At 39.8% G+C, this 24911-nt stretch overlaps 1 protein-coding gene across 7 annotated transcripts in view; it reads right to left on the bottom strand.

Annotated features, from left to right (window-relative positions):
- Positions 1-24911, bottom strand: part of unm_hu7910 (un-named hu7910) — a 62312-nt gene that overhangs the window by 24542 nt on the left and 12859 nt on the right. For 3 of the 7 annotated variants that reach the window (XM_081359274.1, XM_081359276.1, XM_081359275.1), the window contains 3 exons: positions 24720-24752; positions 22276-22314; positions 12796-14932 (listed from right to left, as the gene is read on the bottom strand). In XM_081359274.1, coding sequence (XP_081215400.1) covers positions 12942-14932; positions 22276-22314; positions 24720-24752 — 2063 coding nt within the window. In that variant the 3' untranslated portion in view covers positions 12796-12941. Of the gene's footprint in view, positions 1-62; positions 90-4157; positions 4215-12795; positions 14933-22275; positions 22315-24719; positions 24753-24911 lie in introns of those variants that run through there. The other 4 variants (XM_081359279.1, XM_081359280.1, XM_081359277.1 and 1 more) reach the window with 2 other exon arrangements.

Genomic DNA, 24911 nt, shown 5'->3' with positions numbered 1-24911 from the left:
CAATTTAGCATATAAAAAATAAATACATAAATAAAACATGAGTAATGAAATATTTCTTTTACCTTTGTTTTCACCAGAACCATGTGACTCTGAAATGCAACAAATGACAACATTCATACTTCTGTATATTAAAACTGTATATTAAAAGCCATAAAAGTGTCTCCGCGGCCTTTATGAAACTACCGATACCGATAATTCTTTATATTTGAAAGCCGATAACCAATATATTGGCCGATAAATCTAAATCCAAGTTTTTATATAATTTTTGAGAGCCTGATTACAAAAACAAAAGTCTCACCATTAAAATCCACGTCTCAAACACACAATCATAATGATAATTTTATGTAGCCGATATGACACATGTTGCACTTTACTGTATTTCCCTTTTTTGAAGTGATTCCAATCATATTTCAATCAATCATTATGTTGAACAGTGCGCATCTGAAGTGTCTCAGCTGAAGGAAATAATACATTATTTATCAGCTTTAATATATCGGACACATTGTCTTATCGGGCCGATAAATATAACATTAAAAATGAACTTAAAATCGGCCGATACAGATATGGTGGATGATATATCGTGCATCCCTAGTTTACTGTTCTTCTGATAAATCTGAAAAGGGGAATATGAGATTCTTCAGTGGACATTCAGAGCGGGTCTAAACATTTGCACAGTTGGAAAGTTCTTCCAGTAATCATCAACACTAATCATCAACACATTAAAGAGAAGGGAATTAAGCAAGTCTTGCATTTTATAGCTCCACTTGCAAACACTGGGAGAGCATCTTCTCTAGATTTAACACATAGCAGCTTGAGATGGTGCTGGCAAAAGTTATCAAGAGATTTCTGACACAGCAAAACGTTGCAAAGATATAACAGAATTCATTGGTCTGGCATAGCTCATTTTTCACAAAGTGACCTTTATCTCCTAAACACAACGTTCAAACTTGAGAAAGTTTTAATTAAGGAAAGTTGATGCATGAACTAAAGAACATTGTGAAGACACACATCAAGATTCAGTCAATAGGGGGCGCTATATAACAAACATGACAGTCAGAAATCACATTTCAGCAGCTTATAACGTCAAATCTAAAAGGCCAAACATTATGAAATTTGGCAGATATGTAGAAGGTGTCTAGATTAAGTTGCGTTTTAAATTTGGTGACAATCAGCCATGGGGTGACGCTGTAATAAGAAAATTAACGGAACAGTAACGGTTAAAATCAAAATTAGTCTCTCTCCTGATTCCTTCAGTGCCCCTAAATCAGTTTACATTTCTGCCATGAACATGCTTGTCTCCGATAACTGCTTCTATTGAGTTAGTGCTGATTTACAGTGAAGAAAATAAGTATTTGAACACCCTGCTATTTTGCAAGTTCTCCCACTTGGAAATCATGGAGGGGTCTGAAATTGTCATCGTAGGTGCATGTCCACTGTGAGAGACATAATCTAAAAAAAAAATCCAGAAATCACAATATATGATTTTTTAACTATTTATTTGTATGATACAGCTGCAAATAAGTATTTGAACACCTGTCTATCAGCTAGAATTCTGACCCTCAAAGACCTTTTAGTCTGCCTTTAAAATGTCCACCTCCACTCCATTTATTATCCTAAATTAGATGCACCTGTTTGAGGTCGTTAGCTGCATAAAGACACCTGTCCACCCCATACAATCCGTAAGAATCCAACTACTAACATGGCCAAGAACAAAGAGCTGTCCAAAGACACTAGAGACAAAATTGTACACCTCCACAAGGCTGGAAAGGGCTACGGGGAAATTGCCAAGCAGCTTGGTGAAAAAAGGTCCACTGTTGGAGCAATCATTAGAAAATGGAAGAAGCTAAACATGACTGTCAATCTCCCTCGGACTGGGGCTCCATGCAAGATCTCACCTCGTGGGGTCTCAATGATCCTAAGAAAGGTGAGAAATCAGCCCAGAACTACACGGGAGGAGCTGGTCAATGACCTGAAAAGAGCTGGGACCACCGTTTCCAAGGTTACTGTTGGTAATACACTAAGACGTCATAGTTTGAAATCATGAATGGCACGGAAGGTTCCCCTGCTTAAACCAGCACATGTCAAGGCCCGTCATAAGTTTGCCAATGACCATTTGGATGATCCAGAGGAGTCATGGGAGAAAGTCATGTGGTCAGATGAGACCAAAATAGAACTTTTTGGTCATAATTCCACTAAACGTGTTTGGAGGAAGAAGAATGATGAGTACCATCCCAAGAACACCATCCCTACTGTGAAGCATGGGGGTGGTAGCATCATGCTTTGGGGGTGTTTTTCTGCACATGGGACAGGGCGACTGCACTGTATTAAGGAGAGGATGACCGGGGCCATGTATTGCGAGATTTTGGGGAACAACCTCCTTCCCTCAGTTAGAGCATTGAAGATGGGTCGAGGCTGGGTCTTCCAACATGACAATGACCCGAAGCACACAGCCAGGATAACCAAGGAGTGGCTCTGTAAGAAGCATATCAAGGTTCTGGCGTGGCCTAGCCAGTCTCCAGACCTAAACCCAATAGAGAATCTTTGGAGGGAGCTCAAACTCCGTGTTTCTCAGCGACAGCCCAGAAACCTGACTGATCTAGAGAAGATCTGTGTGGAGGAGTGGGCCAAAATCCCTCCTGCAGTGTGTGCAAACCTGGTGAAAAAATACAGGAAACGTTTGACCTCTGTAATTGCAAACAAAGGCCACTGTACCAAATATTAACATTGATTTTCTCAGGTGTTCAAATACTTATTTGCAGCTGTATCATACAAATAAATAGTTAAAAAAGCATACATTGTGATTTCTGGATTTTTTTTTTTAGATTATGTCTCTCACAGTGGACATGCACCTACGATGACAATTTCAGACCCCTCCATGATTTCTAAGTGGGAGAACTTGCAAAATAGCAGGGTGTTCAAATACTTATTTTCCTCACTGTAAATCATTAAAGTGAGCCATAAAAGTGAATGGGCATCAGAGAGTAAATCCAGACACACATCTGTCCGACACTAGGTGGCGCTATAAGACAATTTTGGATAGTCACTCTGGAACCGTCACGGTGCATTTTGAGTTTCCCATTGTGGTGTAAATTACATTCTGTAGGGATTTAGTCAAGGATTGAATATCTGTGGCTGGTTGCATGAACGACTTAGACTAGCTTTTTTTCTTCAAGACTGGTTTTAACTTTTTAAAGAGTTGCATAAAAAAGTAGATAAGTCTAATTTGAATATGAAAAGTAAGACTGATTACCTCTTACTAGTCTCACTGCTAGTTGATCAAACTCATTCTTAAGACACGTAGAGACTTAACATAGGGTCCAAGTTTATGCAACTGGCCCCGAATTCTTTACCATCTATAAACTTTTACGCCACTTTTAATCTTCTGAAAACCTTCATCGAACTCCTCCAAGGCCGTTGGTCTAATCTCCAGCATATTTTGCACACAGTAACTAGTTATCAAAATAATTTTCATTCATTGAAGTGTAGCAAAGACATAAGCATAATAAAAGCTTGGTAAAACTGCACCTATAGGGGGCGCTACCACTGAAGTTCCAATATGACTGCAGATGTCCATCACATTTCAGTGATTAATAACATTAAATGTGAATGGCCTACCATTACAAAAATGGATATATGTGTAAATTGTGTGAAAACGACTGCATGTTCCAAGTTTTGTGAATATCTTTTGCAATGGGGTGCTATGATTTAGCTAATAACTTCACAACCGTGTGTGATATAATCACAATTCTTGTTCTTATAAGCCCTAACAAGGGTACATCTCTTTTCTACGTTTATCTACACAATTTATCCACCATTCTAATAATTATTTTTTTTAAAACAACTTTGTCAAACTGGTTTCTCAACTAAAAATGATGTGCACGTCAACTCAACAGATACAATCTGACTTACTGGATCTGGCCCAAAATGGCTAATACACCTTTATTTTGTGTGAACAAAGTCAAACCATTCAAATCTTTATATGCATGGAGAGAAAATCCTTCTGGTTTCTTTCATTTCTGACGCTCGGGGAGTTGACAGTATATTATGCTATTTGTAATGGTTTTCTCGTGTCCTGTTTGAATGGACTGGGTAATACATGACAAGCTGAGAATATGCCGTAGTCTGTGAATAACAGTCTTCACCGTCGTCTTCCTTACCTTGTTCTTCTAAGGCATTCTTGCTTGATGTCAGCGTAACAGGCTTCTCAGTCAGACCTGTGTGAACGTTGAGTAAAATCAGACACAATACAAAAACTACCTTAAGTCAAGTCAAGTCAAGTTTATTTATATAGTGCTTTTCACAACACAGGCTGTATCAAAGCAGCTTCACAGCAATAAATTAGAACAATACATCAATGTTTGTTTCTAGTGGAACGTCTACGTTTGGTAATGCTGATCAATAGTAGCGTTGATTGATTAATTAAATTAAATATCCCCAACTGAGCAAGCCAAAGGCAACAGTGGCAAGGAACCGAAAAACTCCATCAGGTGACCTAATGGAGAAAAAAAAACCTTGGGAGAACCCGGGCTCAGTCGGGGGCCAGTTCTCCTCTGGCGTTTATAAGCTAGAGGTCGGATTTAATTGTAAGATTAAAAAAAAAGCTAGAGGTCGGATTTAACTGTAAGATTAAAAGTATTATATGAATGCCTGGCTGAAGAGATGCGTCTTTAATCTAGTTTTAAACTGGGAGAGCGAGTCTGAGCAACGAACAGTATCCGGAAGACTATTCCAGAGTTTTGGTGCTAAATGTGAAAATGCTCTCCCTCCTTTGGTGGATCTGGATATCCTAGGTATGACCAAAAGCCTCGAATTTAGTGACCTTAAAGAGCGCGATGGATTATAGGGTGATAGAAGATCCGTTAAATAGACTGGAGCTAAGCCGTTTAGGGCTTTATAAGTCAGTAGCAATACCTTGTAATTAAAGCTCCAATATGTAGGAATTTTGTAATAAAATTTCCAAAAATAACTTGCACAGTGTGATATATTTCCTCCAGTTGTGTACTTAAAATATCTCAAAAGTCTCCAAAGATTTTTTATTTCAGAGAAATTCCGATTTTAAATAACTGGCCGTCCCGGAAAAGAAATGTCGCGCCTCAGTGACGCAATATCCCTTTTTTCCGGTGTGGACCATGTGATAGGATATTCCACCACACCGGATTTTTTTTTTTTTTTTTTTACAACAACTTTATTGAGATTTTTTTTCTTATCACAATAAACAATAAAGACGTCTGACAAAGAATAAAAAAAGAATAAAATAAAAAATATGACCCACCACACCGGAATATCGCATGGTCAAATGCGGAAGTGGTGGTTAAAGCGTTATAGCCATAGACTGTATGGTTATAGCTGTTATGGATCACAAACTCTTTGGCGAGTATGGAAGTGCCAACAAAACGAAAGCGTCCATATTCGGATACACTCAGACTGTGTGACAAACGAAGGAATAAAACCCAGATAAATATCGGCCAGGCGTTTTCGAGATGGAGAGAGCTGCGCGTCAATCTTGGACTTGACCGAGACTCTGGTCTCGCGAGTGTATTGATAGACAGGTAAGACATGCAACTGTCAATAATAGCACTTATAAACAAAGTTATATTGCTCTTTGTACTTTGGTAAGGCTTTTTATCACGTGTGGTGACCGAGATTATGGCAGTACAATTAAATACAATCGGATATGATGTTAAAAAAATATATTTAGTCATTACTTGCAAATGTTCGTTCAAATTTACTTTTAGATATTGGTTTGAACACGTTACACAACACGGCATTAACCATAAAAACGTAAAACTGCACAACATTAACCAAACAAATCATTTGACAAATAGCTGTATGTTGTAACGGAATAATATAGCATAACATTTCACGTTCCTTGCAGTTCATTAATTATGATGAAATAAAATAATACGATCAGACATACAGGTAATACAAAAACGAATAAATTACCTCATCCGTGATCATGATTCATTAATTCCATGTAGATATATCGCTAGATGGTGAAAACGCATTAAAAAAAACGACATCTCCCATCGTCACCTCCTTCATAGCGTCATCAAGCTTCGCCTTTGTTATTGTTGAAACTGCGCCCTCTTGTGGTCAAATACCAAAGTCGCATACTGAAGCTTTAATACGGGACTTTATAGGTAACCAATGTAGTGATGATAAAATCGGTGTTATATGATCATATTTTCTTGATCTAGTTAGAACTCTAGCGGCGGCATTTTGGACTAACTGTAGCTTGTTTATTGAGGATGCAGGACAACCGGCTAATAACGCATTACAGTAATCTAGTCTCGAGGTCATAAATGCATGAACTAGCTTTTCTGCATCAGAAACTGATAGCATATTACGTAGCTTAGCAATGTTTCTAAGGTGGAAAAAGGCTGTTCTTGTTACATATGAAATATGATTTTCAAAAGACAGGTTGCAGTCTAATATAACACCCAGGTCTTTTACTGTAGAGGATGAAGTAACAGGACATCCTACTATGTTAAAGTTGTATTGTGAGAGGTGTTGTGGGTGGTTTTTTTTTTAACCGATAAGTATTACCTCTGTCTTGTCTGGATTTAATAAAAGAAAATTACGCGTCATCCAATCTTTTATATCTTTAACACACTCTGTCAATTTGGATAATTTAGCGTTTTCATCCGGCCGTGATGAAATATAGATTTGAGTGTCATCAGCATAACAATGGAAACTAATTCCATGTTTCCTTATAATATTTCCAAGTGGCAGCATATATATTGAGAATAATAGAGGGCCTAACACAGATCCCTGCGGCACTCCATAGTTTACTGGAGTTATGATCGATTTTTCTCCATTTAAATAAACAAAATGGTAGCGGTCAGATAAATACGATCTAAACCAGCTTAATGCTTGTCCTTATACACCAGTATAATTTTGTAATCGATCTAAGAGTATTGTATGATCTATAGTGTCGAACGCAGCACTAAGATCAAGTAAAACTAGTATTGAGATACAGCCTTGGTCAGAAGCTAAAAGTAAATCATTTGTGATTTTAACGAGCGCAGTTTCAGTGCTATGATGCGGCCTGAACCCAGACTGAAACTTTTCATAGACGTCATTTTCTTGTAAGAAAGAGCCCAGTTGAGCGGACACAACTTTTTCTAGTATTTTAGACATAAAAGGTAGATTTGAAATGGGTCTATAATTTACTAGATTATTCGGATCTAATTGTGGTTTCTTAATGAGAGGTTTTATAACTGCCAGTTTAAATGTTTTTGGAACATAACCTAAAGATAAAGACGAGTTAATAATATTGAGGAGAGGCTCTTCCACTACAGGTAACACTTCTTTCAATAGTTTAGTTGGTATAGGATCTAGTAAACATGTTGTTGTTTTAGATGAAGTAAAAAGTTTATTTAACTCTTTTTGTTCTATAGTTGTAAAGCACTGTAATTGTTCTTGCGGGGTGATAATTGAGGCTGAATTATAAGGCGCGATTGAGGATTGAACGTTTACAATTGTGGTTCTGATGTTTTCTATTTTCTCAGTGAAGAACTTCATGAAATCATTACTACTAAACTGTAATGGAATATTTTGTTCAGGAGACATCTGTTTATTTGTTAGTCTCGCCACGGTGTTAAATAAGAACTTAGGATTGTTATGGTTGTTTTCTATTAGTTTGCGGAGGTGCTCAGCCCTGGCCGCTTTTAGGGCCTTTTTATAACGTGACATACTGTCTTTCCATGCGATTCTAAAGACCTCTAAGTTAGTTTGTTTCCATTTACGCTCTAAATTACCTTACACTGTATCCTATCAAAGATCAATCAAAGATCACAGCCAATCAGAAGAGCATGTGGGTGGAGTCTAAAAAAAACTGACATAGAATTCACTTGTTTGTTCACAGTTTGAATGTTCCTGTTTCCTTAAATTTATGAATTATTCATTGTCACTTTCAGTATGGGTATAAAGGTCACGCAAAATGACATTCAAACTCACATTAGATGCATAAGTCGACTCCATTGCTGAGTATTTCCTCCTTAAAACTGCAGTGAACCAAAGACAGTCTCAAAAACACGCTTTGAAATCGCTGGTGTTTCTGACGTCACAAACTACCTTGTAACCAATCAGATCAACGTGTGATCGTCAACCAGTGGATCTCTGAGCTGAGTGAGTGAGTGGAGGCGGGGCTCATTTGCATATTTATAGAACCGCGCATACTAAATGAGGCACGGGTGTCGAGTTACATTCAAGATATTTTAAGGCATGAACAATTTTTTTGCACGGAAAAACGTTTAAATATGTAATTTTGGTGATAAAAGATGAGTTTTAGGGGATAACATTATTGACTACAGGGGAACTTTAACATTAAAGCAGCACCAGGTAACTTTTCAACCTTCATAATATATTTCTAAGACTCTTGTGATGGTACATCAACTTACAATAGGTTGAATGACACGTCTGCCATAGCCTGACGGGGTCTGTATCGTTTTTAATCGTACTTTTAAACTTCGGGGTTCGGGTAGTAACCCGAGCACAAAAAGAACTACAAAATTCGACTGCTTTACGGCATAGGCTACCTCACTTCCCCCAACACGTCCTCACATGCTGTTGGACTTGTAAGTATATTGCTTATATGTTCACTCGTTGGTGTGAGCTAAAAAGCACCTGGCGTTCTTGTTGATGGATTAGTAACTTAGATATCTTCGGAGGCTAGCTGTGCTTGTTCGATGTCCGACAATTTGTAACGCGTTGTGTTTATTCCCCAATCGAACTGGTGTAACTGTCTGTCACACGTTTTACCGTCCACAGCATTACTTGATAGACAAAAATAAGACAAGAATGAGCATCAAACAGAAACAACCCGCTTACGGGGTGTTCGAGGCGCACATACAATACAGACTGTACCGACAGTTAAACAGGGCGCGCGCAGCTCTTAAAGGGGACACACCTTATTTCCACTAGTTACAGCTTCCATCTGACTGAACAGGGACCGGTATACAGGGGGGAGGGGATCAGGCCGTGAGTGAAGAGACTGCTCTGCGTGAGTGGTATTTACGACAGTAACTTAAATACAAGTACTCCACAGCGACTCTAGGGGTCGTTGTTTGACCAAAACGGAATTCCTGCCTAGTGGGGCTTTAAATAAAGCACAGAAACAGTACCTGAGATTATCATCGTCATACTTTAAAGTTGTTCCAGCCACGACGTCGCAGAAATAGAAACCGTTTCTAAAATACAATCATCGAGTATGGCTTCCGCAGCCGGTTATGACGAAACTCAGATTAATATGGAAAAGACGCCTTTTATCACACGTCACGGCATGTCTGGTTAGGATACGATGTTAAGAAGCCCAAACAAATAATGAAAATTAGACATTAGGTTTAATTCCTTCTCAGAATGGATGGTCAACTTTGGGATACAGCATCGGGATCGAGCTTGTGCTGAAAGAAATGGGTTATCCGAGTATCCAGTTTTACATAAAATGTGCATTTCGTACTTTTTATTTTGTGTGGAAGAGAATAAAAGAAATAACTGGGAGAAGAAAGTCAGGGCTTTATCCGCACACACACACACACACACACACACACACACACACACACACACACACACACACACACACACACAGAGAGACACACGAGTAAACCAGACCGTGTTTCAAACAAGTATATTTTAAATAAGAGAAAAATTCACATTTATTGGAGGCATTTACCTTGATATTCTCAGAATATTTAACCACAGCTTAGTTTCACTGAACACTTAATAAACCATTTCAATAAATACATTAAAATGACGAGAAGTACTTTCCCCTTTCCCACGTAAATATGCCCTATAATTCAGTCATTCGCATGTTGATTTCTCTCAAGCGTTGCAAAGCATTGCTGTGTTGAAACAGTCAGACGTGAAACAGTGGCAGATGTGAGAGAGATTCAGCACACTTTTGTTCAGCACACTTTTGTTTTTCCCCAGAAACATATCTGGTGTGATATCATATCTCGGTGCCCCAAGTGGTGAAGAAATTACACACTTCAAATTCAACACCTAAAAACATGCCATTATATGATTGGTATTATACGATTAACACAGTTAAATGTTTCACACAACAATAAATGGTTGTTCACCAAAGAACTTCAGCTGACAGGACCAATATCTCACTATACTGGATGAAAAACACCAGTAAACATATAAATAAAACAACTATAAGTAAAAAAAAAAAATGCATACAATTTAGCAGACAATTTCTGATCTGCAAATTTAAAAAAAGTTAAAAGGAAGCAGGTTATAAATACACTCGCCACTTCATGAATGAAAGCAAGTGTTAAACACTTGATCCTCAGTGTAACTGCAGCTTCACGCTTTCATTCGCTCAGGAAAAGCAGAACTGAAGCTGATCTGATGTGTTCTGCATTAGAGACTGTGTTCACACCGCACACAAGTATAACTAGACTTTAGGACAGACTGTCATTGTGAAAGTAGTTCTTCATCAGTGACTGAGAGAAGCTGTCAGTGTGAAAAGAGAGTAATAATAATTTAGTCTCCTCTCAGTTCTTGCATCTGGTTGTGGTTCTGAACTTCAGGCACATGAAACAACATTCGTGTTTTACACATTATTGGACACACAATGTTTAAAACCGCTCACTAATCGCTACACAGTGAATGTCACACAATTCACACTTATATACAAAAACTGTATTCATGAGAAAAGAGTGAGCATGAACACATTCAGGAACAAATGAAGAAAAAACTTGTGATCTTTTAGATTCAAGTGCAATTTCAAAACTCTTATTTTATTACAGGATCTTACAGAGCGCCTGAAGGGACGAGGTGATGGATTAAATATGATGGGAGGAAAAATGATATGTCAATGTTTTTGAGTTCTCCTGTGAAATGTTTTACTTCCTCTAAGAAACTGTGTTTGTCTTCCTTTTTTTATTTCGAGCGAACGCCAAGATTCTCAAAGGAACGCAAACGTTTTGCGAGCGAACACCGTTTTTCAAGGAAACACAAAAGATTTGCAAGCGAACGCAAAAGATTTGTATACGAACAAAGTTTTTCAAGGAAATGCAAAACATTTGTATACGAACGCAAAAGATTTGCAAGCGAATGCAAAAGTTTTGCAAGCAAACAAAGTTTTTCAAGGGAACGCAAAAGATTTGCAAGCGAACGCAATGTTTTTCAAGGGAACGCAAAAGTTTCGCAAGCGAACAAAAGATTTGCAAGCGAACGTGAAGTTTTTTTTAAGGAACTCAAAAGTTTCACAAGCGAACACAAAAGATTTATAAGCGAACACAAAAGATTTGCAAGCGAACGCAAAGGTTTTCAAGGGAACGCAAAAGATTTGCAAGCGAACGCAAAGTTTCGCAAGCGAACACAAAAGATTTGCAAGTGAACGTAAAGTTTCGCAAGCGAACACAAAAGATTTGCAAGCGAATGCAAAGGTTTTCAAGGGAACGCAAAAGATTTGCAAGCGAACGCAAAGTTTCGCAAGCAAACACAAAAGATTTGCAAGCGAACACAAAGTTTTTTCAAGGAACTCAAAAGTTTCACAAGGGAACGCAAAAGATTTGCAAGCGAACGCAAAGTTTTTCAAGGGAACGCAAAAGATTTGCAAGCGAACTCAAAAGATTTGCAAGCAAACTCAAAAGATTTGCAAGCGAACGCAAAGTTTCAAGACAACGCAAAATTTTAAAACATATTTTTTCCTCTTATCTCAATTTTTTTCCACCACAATGTCCTTTTAGGTGCATCGTAGGATTTCAAGTCACTGAACAGATTTGCGTTTTCTATGCCCATATACAACCATCTAAGTCTGGGGAAGTGATGGATTTAGATGTTTTGTAACAAACGCAATTATGAAAATTATTATGCATTTACACATTCATCAACTCTTTCCCTGCTAGCGTTTTTAAAAAAAGTTGCCAGCCAGCACCAACATTTTTGATCATGCATTCTTTTGTAATCAACACTTGAATGTGGGTAATGTCATAAAAAAGCAACAGTGAAAAAAAAAAAAGCAGTTAAAAAAAAACAATGAAACTCGTGTTTTGTCAAAGACTTCGTCCGGATGGGATTCAGAGCGATGATCAAACACAGACGGAGTCGATCGAGTCCATCAACACCTCAAAGCTTAAGTCGTTAACCCTTCACGGGTTTCACATTTCATTCAGGAACGGTGATTTATACGCTGTTCAATGTTTGATGATCACGTTATAATTGACAAGTGCGTAAGCAATGCTTCTATTGCTTGTTTCTGCTTCTTCTTCGCTTGTTTTTGGATCTGGGGATTCTGTATTCTTTCAGAAGATGTGTAACAGCGCCCCCTACCATATAACAGTGGAAACATGGATCGCCGGAAAATCCCATCAACGGCAGGGAAAGAGTTAACAGACCAGCACCAAACAGGTTTGAGGAATTCAGTCATGATTGTGATTCGATCCCCAAAAACACCAAGTCACGTGTAAAGCCCTAATCGGGGACCATCAAAAGAGAAGCAGTTAGCCGATAAAAATTAGCTAACTGCAATTAAGCAAAGAGCATAATCTTTATAAATATATATAACCTTACAATTTAGATTTAATTTACTATAACTAGAGCAGTTTTTATCTGGCACGAAATAATAAATTGAAAACATAAATATTCACTAAGCACACAAACTTATATACTAAATGTCTTTAAAATGCAGCCTGGGCTGAAGCTCTTAATGGATCTGAGAATTCATGTTTAATTACACGTTTAATCCGAGCGAGCGGATTGGCTGAGACGAGTCGGACTCGACACTTCGGTTACGAATTCTTTCTCTCCGCTAAAGCGACAGCAGAATAACAGCGATGTAGAGTTTCATTTCCACACCAATTATTATTAGCTCGTCTTGCTTTGAGTCGCACTGCGCTTCACTGTTTACTTCCCAACGCTGTTCCTGCTCAATACATTAGAACGTTTCTATTGAATTAAATCTCTCAGTTCTGGCCGTTCACTGTTATTTATTTCCTGATTTTTTTGTTTGAAGATTTAAGTAAACCACGGGTAGATATTTTCTCCTCTTTGGTGTTCTGTTCATCCGCAGATTCTTTTTCCTTTTCTGATTCATCAACATTTTGTCCATGTGCGTTTTTATTTATTTTGGCCACCGTTTCTTGTTTGTTATTGTTCACATCTTCTCTTTCCTTCGTTTTCTTCTCCTTTACAACTTTCTCTGTTTTCTCCTTTGGTGCCTTCTCTCTTTCTTTCTCCAGTTTTTCCTTCTCTACTTTCTCCTTTCTTCCCCTTTCTGCCTTTTCTTTGTCAAGTTTTTCCTTTTCTGGCTTTTCTTTGGCCAGTCTTTCTTTTTCTGGCTTTTCTTTGGCTAGTCTTTCCTTTTCTGCCTTTTCTTTGGCTAGTCTTTCCTTTTCTGCCCTTTCTTTGGCTAGTCTTTCCTTTTCTGCCTTTTCTTTCTGAAGTCTTTCCTTTTCAGTCTTTTCTTTGGCCAATCTTTCTTTTTCTGCCTTTTCTTTCTCAAGTTTTTCCTTTTCTGCCTTTTCTTTGGCCAATCTTTCTTTTTCTGCCTTTTCTTTGGCCAATCTTTCGTTTTCTGCCTTTTCTTTCTCAAGTCTTTCTTTTTCTGCCTTTTCTTTGGCCAATCTTTCTTTTTCTGCCTTTTCTTTCTCAAGTCTTTCTTTTTCTGCCTTTTCTTTGGCCAATCTTTCTTTTTCTGCCTTTTCTTTGGCCAGTCTTTCTTTTTCTGCCTTTTCTTTGGCTAGTCTTTCTTTTTCTGCCTTTTCTTTCTCAAGTCTTTCTTTTTCTGCCTTTTCTTTGGCCAATCTTTCTTTTTCTGCCTTTTCTTTGGCCAGTCTTTCTTTTTCTGCCTTTTCTTTGGCTAGTCTTTCTTTTTCTGCCTTTTCTTTGGCCAATCTTTCTTTTTCTGCCTTTTCTTTGGCTAGTCTTTCCTTTTCTGCCTTTTCTTTGGCTAGTCTTTCTTTTTCTGCCTTTTCTTTCTCAAGACTTTCCTTTTCTGCCCTTTCTTTGGCCAATCTTTCTTTTTCTGCCTTTTCTTTCTCAAGTCTTTCCTTTTCTGCCTTTTCTTTGGCTAGTCTTTCTTTTTCTGCCTTTTCTTTCTCAAGTCTTTCCTTTTCTGCCTTTTCTTTGGCTAGTGTTTCTTTTTCTGCCTTTTCTTTGGCCAATCTTTCTTTTTCTGCCTTTTCTTTCTCAAGTCTTTCCTTTTCTGCCTTTTCTTTGGCCAGTCTTTCTTTTTCTGCCTTTTCTTTCTCAAGTCTTTCCTTTTCTGCCTTTTCTTTGGCCAGTCTTTCTTTTTCTGCCTTTTCTTTGGCTAGTCTTTCTTTTTCTGCCTTTTCTTTGGCTAGTCTTTCTTTTTCTGCCTTTTCTTTCTCAAGTCTTTCCTTTTCTGCCTTTTCTTTGGCCAGTCTTTCTTTTTCTGCCTTTTCTTTGGCTAGTCTTTCTTTTTCTGCCTTTTCTTTCTCAAGTCTTTCCTTTTCTTTCTCAAGTCTTTCTTTTTCTGCCTTTTCTTTCTCAAGTCTTTCCTTTTCTGCCTTTTCTTTGGCCAATCTTTCTTTTTCTGCCTTTTCTTTCTCAAGTCTTTCTTTTTCTAGCTTTTCTTTGGCCAGTCTTTCTTTTTCCGCTCTTTCTTTCTCAAGTCTTTCTTTTTCTAGCTTTTCTTTGGCCAGTCTTTCTTTTTCCGCTCTTTCTTTCTCAAGTCTTTCTTTTTCTGCTTTTTCTTTGGCCAGATTTTCTTGTTCCACTCGCTCCTTCTCTGCTTTCTCCTTGGCTCGTTTCTCCTCTTGTTCTCTTTGTGTCCGTTCCTTTTGTAATTTAGCAGCAAGAGTAGCTTGTCTCTCCCCTTCCTCTTGAGCCAAAACACTACGGACCTCAGCAAGGGCTAGTTTGGCGATCTTTTTGGCTTCAATCTTCTCATGAATCATTCGTAGCTGCTCCTTCAGAGCTGCTTTCAGCTTTCGCCCAATATCTCTGGTAGGATGTTCTGAGAATGAGTGGGACAAAAGTTCACATCTCAGAAGGCTCATCACTCGTCTTCCATGCAAACATACATATGACTGAGCCTTAAGTGTCTGAATAACTGTCTACCTTTCATGATTCATGCGAGGGGAAAAAGCTCTCAATCAGTTCCTTGAAGGGGCAGTAATTTCTGCGATTTATGAGAAATACTGTTGATATTTAAAATTGACACCCAAACAAACAAACCCCTACCAAAAAGAAACACACCCCTCCCTTCATTGCTCCACACCAAAATAACAACCATGCTATGCAACACAGGCAACGACTCTAAGAGCGTCCGCATCAGACAGCTCACACTATGTATACAAGTATAAACGTATCAGCTGTAATTCAACAACCACAGGTCCTCAACACAGGATTTGCACCAAGAGGCAAGAACCCTCCATTTAAGGGGATACAAACTCCTAGTAGAAGGAGCCCTTGCACTCGCAATGATCTCTTGAACTTCAGTTGAGAGACCTTGAGTCAAAGGAGAGCACTGTTTATCGGCCAAATCCAAAGGCTCTAAATCCATGTGGTTGGATCAAGCGGCAACCTGCCTGTGTCTCTCTTGAAACCAACACTGAAGTGACTTACACGGCAATTCATCGACTGGCCGCTAGAGGCTGGATGCAAAAGAGAGTCAATCCCATAGACCCTCATGGTAAAATGCCAAACTTTACAGCAGAAAAAAATTTTTACAGCCTGGTACAAAAAGTGGTTTTGGTCTATATAGCTAATGTTGCCCTTCATGACGACTGTAAGGCGGGTGAATATTTTTATAACTCATCCGTTTAAATTAAATTAAGCCTTAAAGTTGTGCATAATTAAGGGCATGGCCACTTGAGTGACAGGTGGATTGCCGCTGATGTCACTACTAGCCGTTTGTCTGCTGTCTGTTAGCGTCACGTCACCTCAGCTAATTCGCCTCTTTGCTCATTTTCATTTATCCGGGAGTGGCGCAAGGTGACACTACCAAGATGGCTCCGCCCACTTTGGGCTTAAAAAACGTTTTTTTTTTTACAGTCTATGGGTTGGATGCCAAATCTCATCCACAGCTTGAAGAAGTGGTGCCGTGTTTGACAAGAAGAGAGCGCAGTTTGAGAAGCAAACCCTGATCCAGACAGGGAAGCCCAACACATTTCTTTGCTTATTTGGCTTAAGATAAGGATTTACAAACAAGAAATTCTGCTTCTAACCACAGGTCGAGAGATGTCCTTCCAAACACACAACTTTGCAATGCAGTTTGCAAATGTTCGTTGGAACTAGGTTTTCGGGGAACACCGACTCAACTGAACTATGCTAATAACGACAGAACTTGCGACCATAGTTTACTAACGATGCTTTTGGGAAACGCACCCCAGGCCTGAGGGGGACCTGAGGGGCGGGAAGCCTTGCCCGTCTTCTTCAGGTCAACACGTTTATGACTGTTGGCGAGCCGGGGGACGAGGCCAGCCTGCTTCGAGGGGTTGAGGTGGCTTGTTGCTTGTAGTAGCCTATGTTGGCATTAAGGGCACTGGGCAGAGCTGTCAAGAGTGAGCTGAAGCTGCTGATGCATCACGGGCTTGCCTCGGAATAAGAATAAGCTGCTTACCCCTAATTTCCACCAACTGTGGAACGGCTGCGGATCCGCTCCGGAACGGCGATGGAGTCAATGGGTTTCCATTAAAGTCAATGTGTGTATTTTCACTGACTGCAGAACTGCTGCGTTACAACTCTTGCGATCCGCAGCCCTCCGGAGCAGATACACAGAGCTTCTATTTTTGCCGGATGCCGGGGAGCTCAACAGCAATTCAGCACTTATATAGCGCGATCATACGTGAATTCGCAGCTGTTCCGCAACAAATCCGGACCTGGTGGGTACTGAAGGACGGCGGAGCATGGAGCCGACACGCAGCGGAGCCGATCTGCAGCCGTTCCGCAGTTGGTGGAAATCCGGGGTTAAACTGACTGTCGTTTCTCCAACCTGACAGTTACAGTTGCTTTGAATGTCCGGAGAGTGCGATGATGGAGGAGAAACTTGTGATGGCTTTCGTGGGTTACCCGGAGCTTATGACTTCACGAACCACAACTACCACAATGTTAAAAAAAGTAAAGTTAATAAAAATTTAATATGACAGTTTACTTAACAGCAAGCCAAAGATTCTAGAGCGCTCGCGCTATAATCCTTGATTAGTGTCATGTATTCTACGCCTGCCATTTCCGTCCATTCATCACCAGAGGTCACCCGTTCACCATTAAGGCTTTTTATTTTTATTTTTTTTATCTTCATTTATATAGTGCTTTTAACAATGTAGATTGTTTCAAAGCAGCTTTACAGAGATAAACGTATAATTTATGGTAACAGAGATTGTTTTGGCTTTATAGCGGTTCTTTAGTAAAGTTATTTTCCAGCTAAGGTTAGTTATGATTGATTCGCTTCCGTCACAACAATCATTTGTTATTAAATTAGGGGCCGCTAAGACGACACAATTCTCTCTACATAGACTTTAAACGCGAACCTGTGATAAACGCTGTTCTATAGTTATGTGCGTTTGAATATACTGTATGTGCACAGGTTTGTAATTCCCTACAAACCAAGCCTAAACAAAGTACTGGTGTTTCCTTATTTTTGAATTTCAGAATTTTATTTTTCACTGCACACACAGAGTTACAGGTTACCCTGGACTACATTTCCCATGTTCCATGGCTTTAATCATTTCTGCACCTGTAGTCAATCTCAAGGACTATAAAACTCTGATGCACAAGCTCACTGATCGCCGAGTATTGTTAGTGAATATCGCTGTCTAACAGATAGCATCTTTACAGAGCCAATCCTAGTGTTCCTGGTCTGTTCTAGTCTTACTCTTGCTTGCTTGCCCCGTGTTTTGATCCTAGTCTGGTTTCCCGTGTTCTGCCTTCTCTCTGCCTGCCCTGGACTCTTGCACGCCTCAGATTACCTCTTTCGTCTTGCCCTGTTCGGATACTGTTTGCCTCATGCCTGGACTTTAGCCTGGTTAGTTGGTTTATCCTCTTGTCTTGTCCACTGGATTACGTTCTCCATTTGTTGACCCTCGCCTGTCCCTGGAATGCTCTTTGTCTTGGCCATATCATACCTGTTTGCCTTTGTTTGGGCCCCTGCCTGTTCTGAACACATCTTTTGTAAATAAAAGGCTTTGCATATGGATCTGCACGCCTCTCGTCTCAGTCCCGCCGTAACAGAATACTCGGCCAAACAAGGATCCAGCGGCTTTTCTAAAGCACACTGGTCAGGTATGAACCTTGCAAGACTATTATTAGCCCTAGAACAGGATATGCGACCGCTAGAGGTTTATATATATTCAGGAGTTTTTGGATTTAACATATTTTTCTGATCTGTCTGATTGTGTTCTCATTGACTTTTTTGTGAAGGCAGAACATGGGAAATCAGACTAGGATCAAAACACAGGACAAACAAGCAAGAGTAAGACTAGAACAGACCAGGAACACTAGGATTGGCTCCGTAAAGATGCTATCAGCTAGATAGCGATATTCACTAACAATACTTGCTAGGCTTGTGCATCAGAGTTTTATAGTCCTTGAAATTGACTACAGGTGCAGAAATGATTAAAGCCATGGAACATGACAAATGTAGTCCAGGGTAACCTGTAACTGTGTGTGCAGTGAAAAAGCCTTAATGGTGAACGGCTGACCTCTGGTGGTGAGTGGACGGAAACGGCAGGTGTAGAATATGTGACAATTAGACCGACAGGACAGCTGATTCGGTGGTTGACTAGCAACATAAAAAAACACATCGCACTGTTCTTTTCTAAATTAAAAAATTCAACAAAAAAGGCAGTGCTGTGCGGCGTCTGATCGAGGTCGAAGTCTTGACCTTATCATGAATCTCAGAGCAATAAGTGCCTTTCCCCAGCCACCAGCCCCACTATCAAGCGACCAATTGCATGCTAAGTCACTTGAAGCGCCAGATCAGTGGGCTTGTCGGAGCTCCTTGATCTCCTCAGGGGTCACACTAACTCCTTCGTCCAAATCCTTGAGGATGCCTGATTGGCAAGCTTGTAACACAGACATAACTTGCCGACCAGGGCAGAGTTATTCCTGCAAGGTTTTGAAGGCAAAACAGGCTGAGAACTCCAGGAGGAAGCCGAGGACAGGGAAAGATACGCAGTCATTGTATCTCCACCGGGGGGGAATGCCAGCATACCCCTACTCCACAGAGCTAGCAATGCTGGTGAAGTCAGCGGCCGCTGTATTAATCAACCAAGCTCTAAATGGCTGTTTCCAAGTCCCCAAGTTTCCAGTGTGGACGTCAAGGAAAAACTGCGAGGGCGAGGATTGTTACCAGAGAGAAAATGCTCATTGAGCTTAGAACGCTCCTCTTTCTAAACCTTGCAAAACCTCAGGCAAGACAGACAGAATACCCTTTACACAACGCGTTGATCCCGGAAAATTGCCAGAGTGCCTTCTGTGTGAACGCAAACAGTCCCGGGATTGATTCCGGTATCGATCCCAGAATGAGGACCAAGTAACATTGCCAGGATCAGGCCCGGAACACTCCGTGTGTAAACAAAAGCCGTAATCAATGCCGTAAGGGGTGTGTCGTAGCGATGATGCTGAAGCTGAGATCGTTCTGCAGCTGAGTGGAACGCTACGTGATGCGCTAGTTTATGATCGAATCAGAAAAATAATGCACCAGCGTGGTTTACAGATTATAAGCAAACTTAAGATGCTGTTTTTTTCAAACTTAAGTCAAACTGATGTCAACGTGTCTTTACGGGATCTTTACAGGATGTGTGTGAACGCGGGCACAGATTCCCGGAATCTCTGTGTGAAAAGGGCTAGAGAGAGAAAGGGAGAATCCAGTCTGCTCAGTGTCCATGAACTCGGGATCACTACTGGACCACCAGGGCTCGGTCTCGTGAGGCGACCTCAGAAACAAGAGTACACGACTCAGCATTCTTCCCTTGCTGGAAGAACACAAGCCTCGTGCACAGAGTCTTCTTCAGAGGATTCTCACAATGAGAGTAGTGAGAAGTGCCAAACAGAGCTGCTCTAGCATAAGCAGTGGCAAGGGACTTCACACACCTACCATGAGTGTTACAGCAAACTATGAAGTGTGAACACGGAAACCCATGTTGTGCTTTGCCTCACAGAGAAGAGAATTCAGCTCAATGCAGCCACTAAAGGCGTTTTCACAGCTGAGAGTCCGCACCCAGGTCTGAACCAAAGTTTATGTTTTGATACATTTTACACATTCGGTTAGTTTTGGTTTGGTTTCACATTGCAATTATGCGAGCGCACTAAAGAATTTTACATGACACACTTGCGTCCTGTCGTCATCATCTATGTGGGCTGCATCTTGACATTGATTGGTTTGTAAACGGATGTGCGTCTGACGTCAGCGTGTTGTCTTTTCAGCGGGAAACTTTGACAAGAATGAATGAACAGATGCATATCGTTGCCACTATACTGTTATTATTACGACATTACTCCCTGCAGCTCCAGCTATACTCGAGGCGAGTTCACATTCGCCAAATGAACGTCCTCGTTGTGTAAACATTTTATCGTCGCCGGCAGGAAAGGAGGAGAAGAGGGAGCAATCCTGCGGGAACTGCCGGAACTTCCTGTAAATTGTCTGAAAGTCCGAACCATACAGAACATGCTTTCACACTAGAAACAAACCAAACCTTTGTTCAGTTTGATCCGGACCGAGACTACCTCTCTTCGTCTGACCAGATTTCGTCTGTTTGGTCCGGACCGTGATCCGAGGGAGGTTTCACACCTGCAATTTTGATTCGGATCAAACTGAAAAGTCCGGAAATCCGGACCAAACAAGCTAGCTGTGAAAGGGCCGTAAAACGCACGAAATCTGAGCAGTGACGTCGCGGAATTTTATTGCGTGAAAGTGCAAAAACGAAGCAACCTCTTTATCCGTGTTAAGGCTTTCCCGCTCCCTAACATCTTTCTTTAGGAAAACTTTTCCAATATTAATGCGTCTAAGCTCTTGCCTGATCGTAACCCTTCCTTTTCCAATCATATTCCTCTGACCTTTGGTAATATCTCAGCCATCTCTCTTTCTACAGTCTTTCTAACATTTTCATGCTTGCTCTCTCTCTTCTCCCCAATCTTCACCTATTGCTTTACTCCGTGGATCAGTCCAATCCTCCTAATTGCACAGCCAAGAGTACGGACAAACACAATATTTATTTTCAGCACACACACGAAGAGCAGATATCTAGCATATATATTCACAAACTTGTTTGTTTGGGTGTTGAAATTCAATTTTCAACAGCATCTCAGATTTCACTTTATCTCTATACCCTTAATTAAAATCTTTTGCACAAAAGTTTATTTGTTGTGTATTTTATTAAAAAAACAAACAAACAAAAAAAACATGCAAGCTATTAGAAGATTTTAAATGTTAGTTGAAATCTGTACTGGCTTTTATTGAAGATTGATTATTTCATTTGCAAAATGTGATTAATTTGATACGCAAAGATTAAAATTCATTCAAATAATGCATTTGATAAAATTGCATTCTTGAGATCATTTGACGTACAAAAGTACTGGGGACACCTGACCACTACAACAGAGACTGTAATGACATCACATTATAAATACATTAATATGGATTATATAGGCTACTAACTACATTGCACCCTGTGTATTGAACATTCTAGAGTCTAGCGCTGAAAAATTACAGCATATATATTTATATATAACTACTACGCACTCTCAAAGCAACACTCATTGTTAAATGATTCAGCGTTTTGAACGAATCCGTTGAATGAATGATTCAATGACTCACTCATTAAGTGACTTGCCAACACTGGTGCTTGCATGTTTAAAAGTATCATTGCATTGTTCCCAATATTTTATATTTGTATATTCAAACATTTATTTAAAACATTAATCTCTTAACATTATTTATTGCAGTTGTAATTTTGCAGACTGCATGGCTAGGTGCTTTTATATACCTATGGCAATAGGTCTGATTGAACACCTGAATTCAAGAATTGAGAGGTGTGTCCCAATACATTTGTCCATATAGTCTACATACACACACATGCATCCATAAAAAATATAATAAGCATCCTATGTTACACAGAAAGTCATATGGGTTTGGGAACAACATGAGGATGAGTAAATCATGATATAATTATCATTTTTGGGTCAACTATTGCGTTAAGTGTACATTAGTTTCCCTAAAGACTGTACGAGTTTAAACACCCTAAACTACAAAATAAATAAATAACAGAAACAAAAGATCATCTGATTAAAGCATGCCATCAAAACGCCGCACTGCAGCAAACATATAGTGGTAGTAACACCAGAACTCATGCGAAGTACCTCTGTCATTACTTAACCCCACTTCTTTTGGCCTCTCGTCTGCAGTGAAAGAAGGACGGACAGTGAATGACAACCTGCACTAAATGTGGCCACTGACAAGAACACATGCTCCACTAAAACAGCTAGAGGTCAACCGATAGTGAATTTTACCGATAGCGATAACTAGGTTGGCCAACGCTGGCCGATAACGGATGAATCAACCGATAGCTAGAATATTTCAAACCGATAGTCTGAAAATCACTGTGTGATAAAGTATGTAGGAGCCCCAGTGCGGCCCGGGTCTACGGCGTACGCCCTCATGAATCTGATGACAGCATATTGGCCAAACAGATTCTGCAATCGCACCAGTGTGTATTAGTGTTTGCACTCTGGAGAGCGTGATGAGAGGACGCGTTTGTGCAGCGTTGAGCAGTGCAGCCAATCACAGACATATCTGTCGATTTCTGGAGACACAATGGCCAATCAGAGGCGTTTAAGCTAAAACCCCCTCACCGCTCAACACGCTGGAGTTTGTCCAGAGCTGAGTTATGCGACTCGCGAATCCTCTCATTATAACAAAGTACAGACACAATGTAAATAAGAGATTCATCATGCAGTGTAGACAACTTCATTGATTGTAATGGAAGTGTGTGTTGGAAGTGTGTCTCTTATACTCGTGAGCGGCTCATATGAGGTGTGTGTGTGTGTGTGTCTCAGCCTCATTTCTGCTTGAGGTCTTGATAAATTGAGGAATTTCTTTGTCGTTTAGAATCCAGTATTCCTGTAATGCTTTTGTCTTTTATGAGTTTAATAAAGAACTCTGTCTCGTCTTCTGTCCAAACATGCGCCTCATCTTTAACACACACCAGTTGACCTGAAAAAAACTGTTTCCATTGCAGTTTTGTGAAATATTCCTTTGTCAAGTTGCCTGAAAAAGCTCCTCATACGAGCGGAAAAACTTTTTTGCGATATATGAGTTTTTGCGAAATTCACGTGTTTCCATTAGGCGAGTTTTCAATTCACAATTTCAATTTGCGCAATTTGAAGGGTAATGGAAACGCAGCTACTGTTTTCTACAGAGCCGTTTTATAACTGAATGAAATCATTTCATATTCGATGATCTTTTCACAGTTATTGAATGAAACTAACTCAACACTGAACTGACTTAGCAGAACAATGACACGACTTTCTTTTTAGAGCTGCAGAATTGCTGGAAACACTTTTGTCCATATAGTGTATACACACACACACACACACACACACACACACACACACATATAACAAGCATCCTATGTTACACAGAAGTCATATGGGTTTGTGAACAACATGAGGATGAGTAAGTAAGGGATAATCCACGGCTAGCCGTGCATTAAAGGATTTTAATGCACGACGTAGAGGCGAAGAACCACCCGACGAGAAGCGGAGGGTGGTTGCCTCTACGAAGTGCATTAAAATTCTTTAATGCATGGCTAGCCGTGGATTATCCCGCTTATACCTTGGTTATTTGCCAAGTTAAAAATAAGTTAAAGCTGTAACTGATGTTTACAGTGTAATTTTTTAACAGACGTGTAAAAATGACGGTTATTTCTTAAGTTTAGGCTCGTCAGTTCTTGCACTCCGTCCGCTTTAAATAAAGTAGAGCGATCGGATTGCTTTTATTTGAATGAATTCACATTTATTTAAATTCATTATTAAAAGAGAGAGACAGAGAACTGAAGGAGAAGGAACAGAGAGAGAGAGAGAGAGAGAGATGCGTGCGCGAGTTACCTGTGTGTGTCGATCTCTTCTTTAAAGTCTAGCAGCTGCAGTCCCCTCGTTGCTTAAGCATATAGCTAACTTAATGATTCTTTAATGGATTTATTACAATTATTTATGAATGACAGGCAACACTGACAGTGACAAGGCAATCTTTATTTGAACTAATCATGTCATTTATTTATTGTTAATTCTTTGTGCCGCTTTTTGTCATTCAACGTCTTCTCCAAGTCTTCTATTTCGTCTTGTGCCTGGGCCCGTTTCTCAGAGTTGCCATATTCACCATAAAAATTAAACGATATGCAAAAATCATCCATTTAGCCTACCTAAACGTTTTCATATGCGTCTCTCACTCTGCTTGCAAGTGTATCTGTGTTACTATGGTTACCAATGTAGCGGATTAATTTCGAACTGTAATCAAACTGACTGGAACTAAAAACTATTAAACGGTTTTACTGCACACCTTCCAGCCAATCAGAATCGAGTATTTAAACAGCCCATGGTATAAATCATGATATAATTATAATTTTTTGGGTCAAGTGTACATTAGTATCCCTAAAGACCGTACGAGTTTAAACACCCTAAACTACGAGATAAATAAATAAACCAGAACAACAGAAACAACAGATTATTCGATTAAAGCATGCCATCAAAACGCCGCACTGAAGCAAACGTATAGTGGTAGTAACACCAGAACTCATGCGAAGTACCTCTGTCATTTCCCACTTCTTTAGGCCTCTCGTCTGCAGTGAAAGAAGGACGGACAGTGAATGACAACCTGACTTTATACGTCCTCAAATCTCTCTATTGTGTGCACATGATCTTAATCAGGAGATACACCACTCACATCACACATGCTGCTGTCTTTAACTGAGATCATACGAGTTCTTGATGACCACAGT

The sequence above is a fragment of the Scardinius erythrophthalmus genome, assembly GCF_964197995.2.
Source record: "Scardinius erythrophthalmus genome assembly, chromosome: 2".
NCBI classification, from domain to species: Eukaryota; Metazoa; Chordata; class Actinopteri; order Cypriniformes; family Leuciscidae; genus Scardinius; species Scardinius erythrophthalmus.
This window is presented reverse-complemented; position numbering and strand designations above follow the sequence as displayed.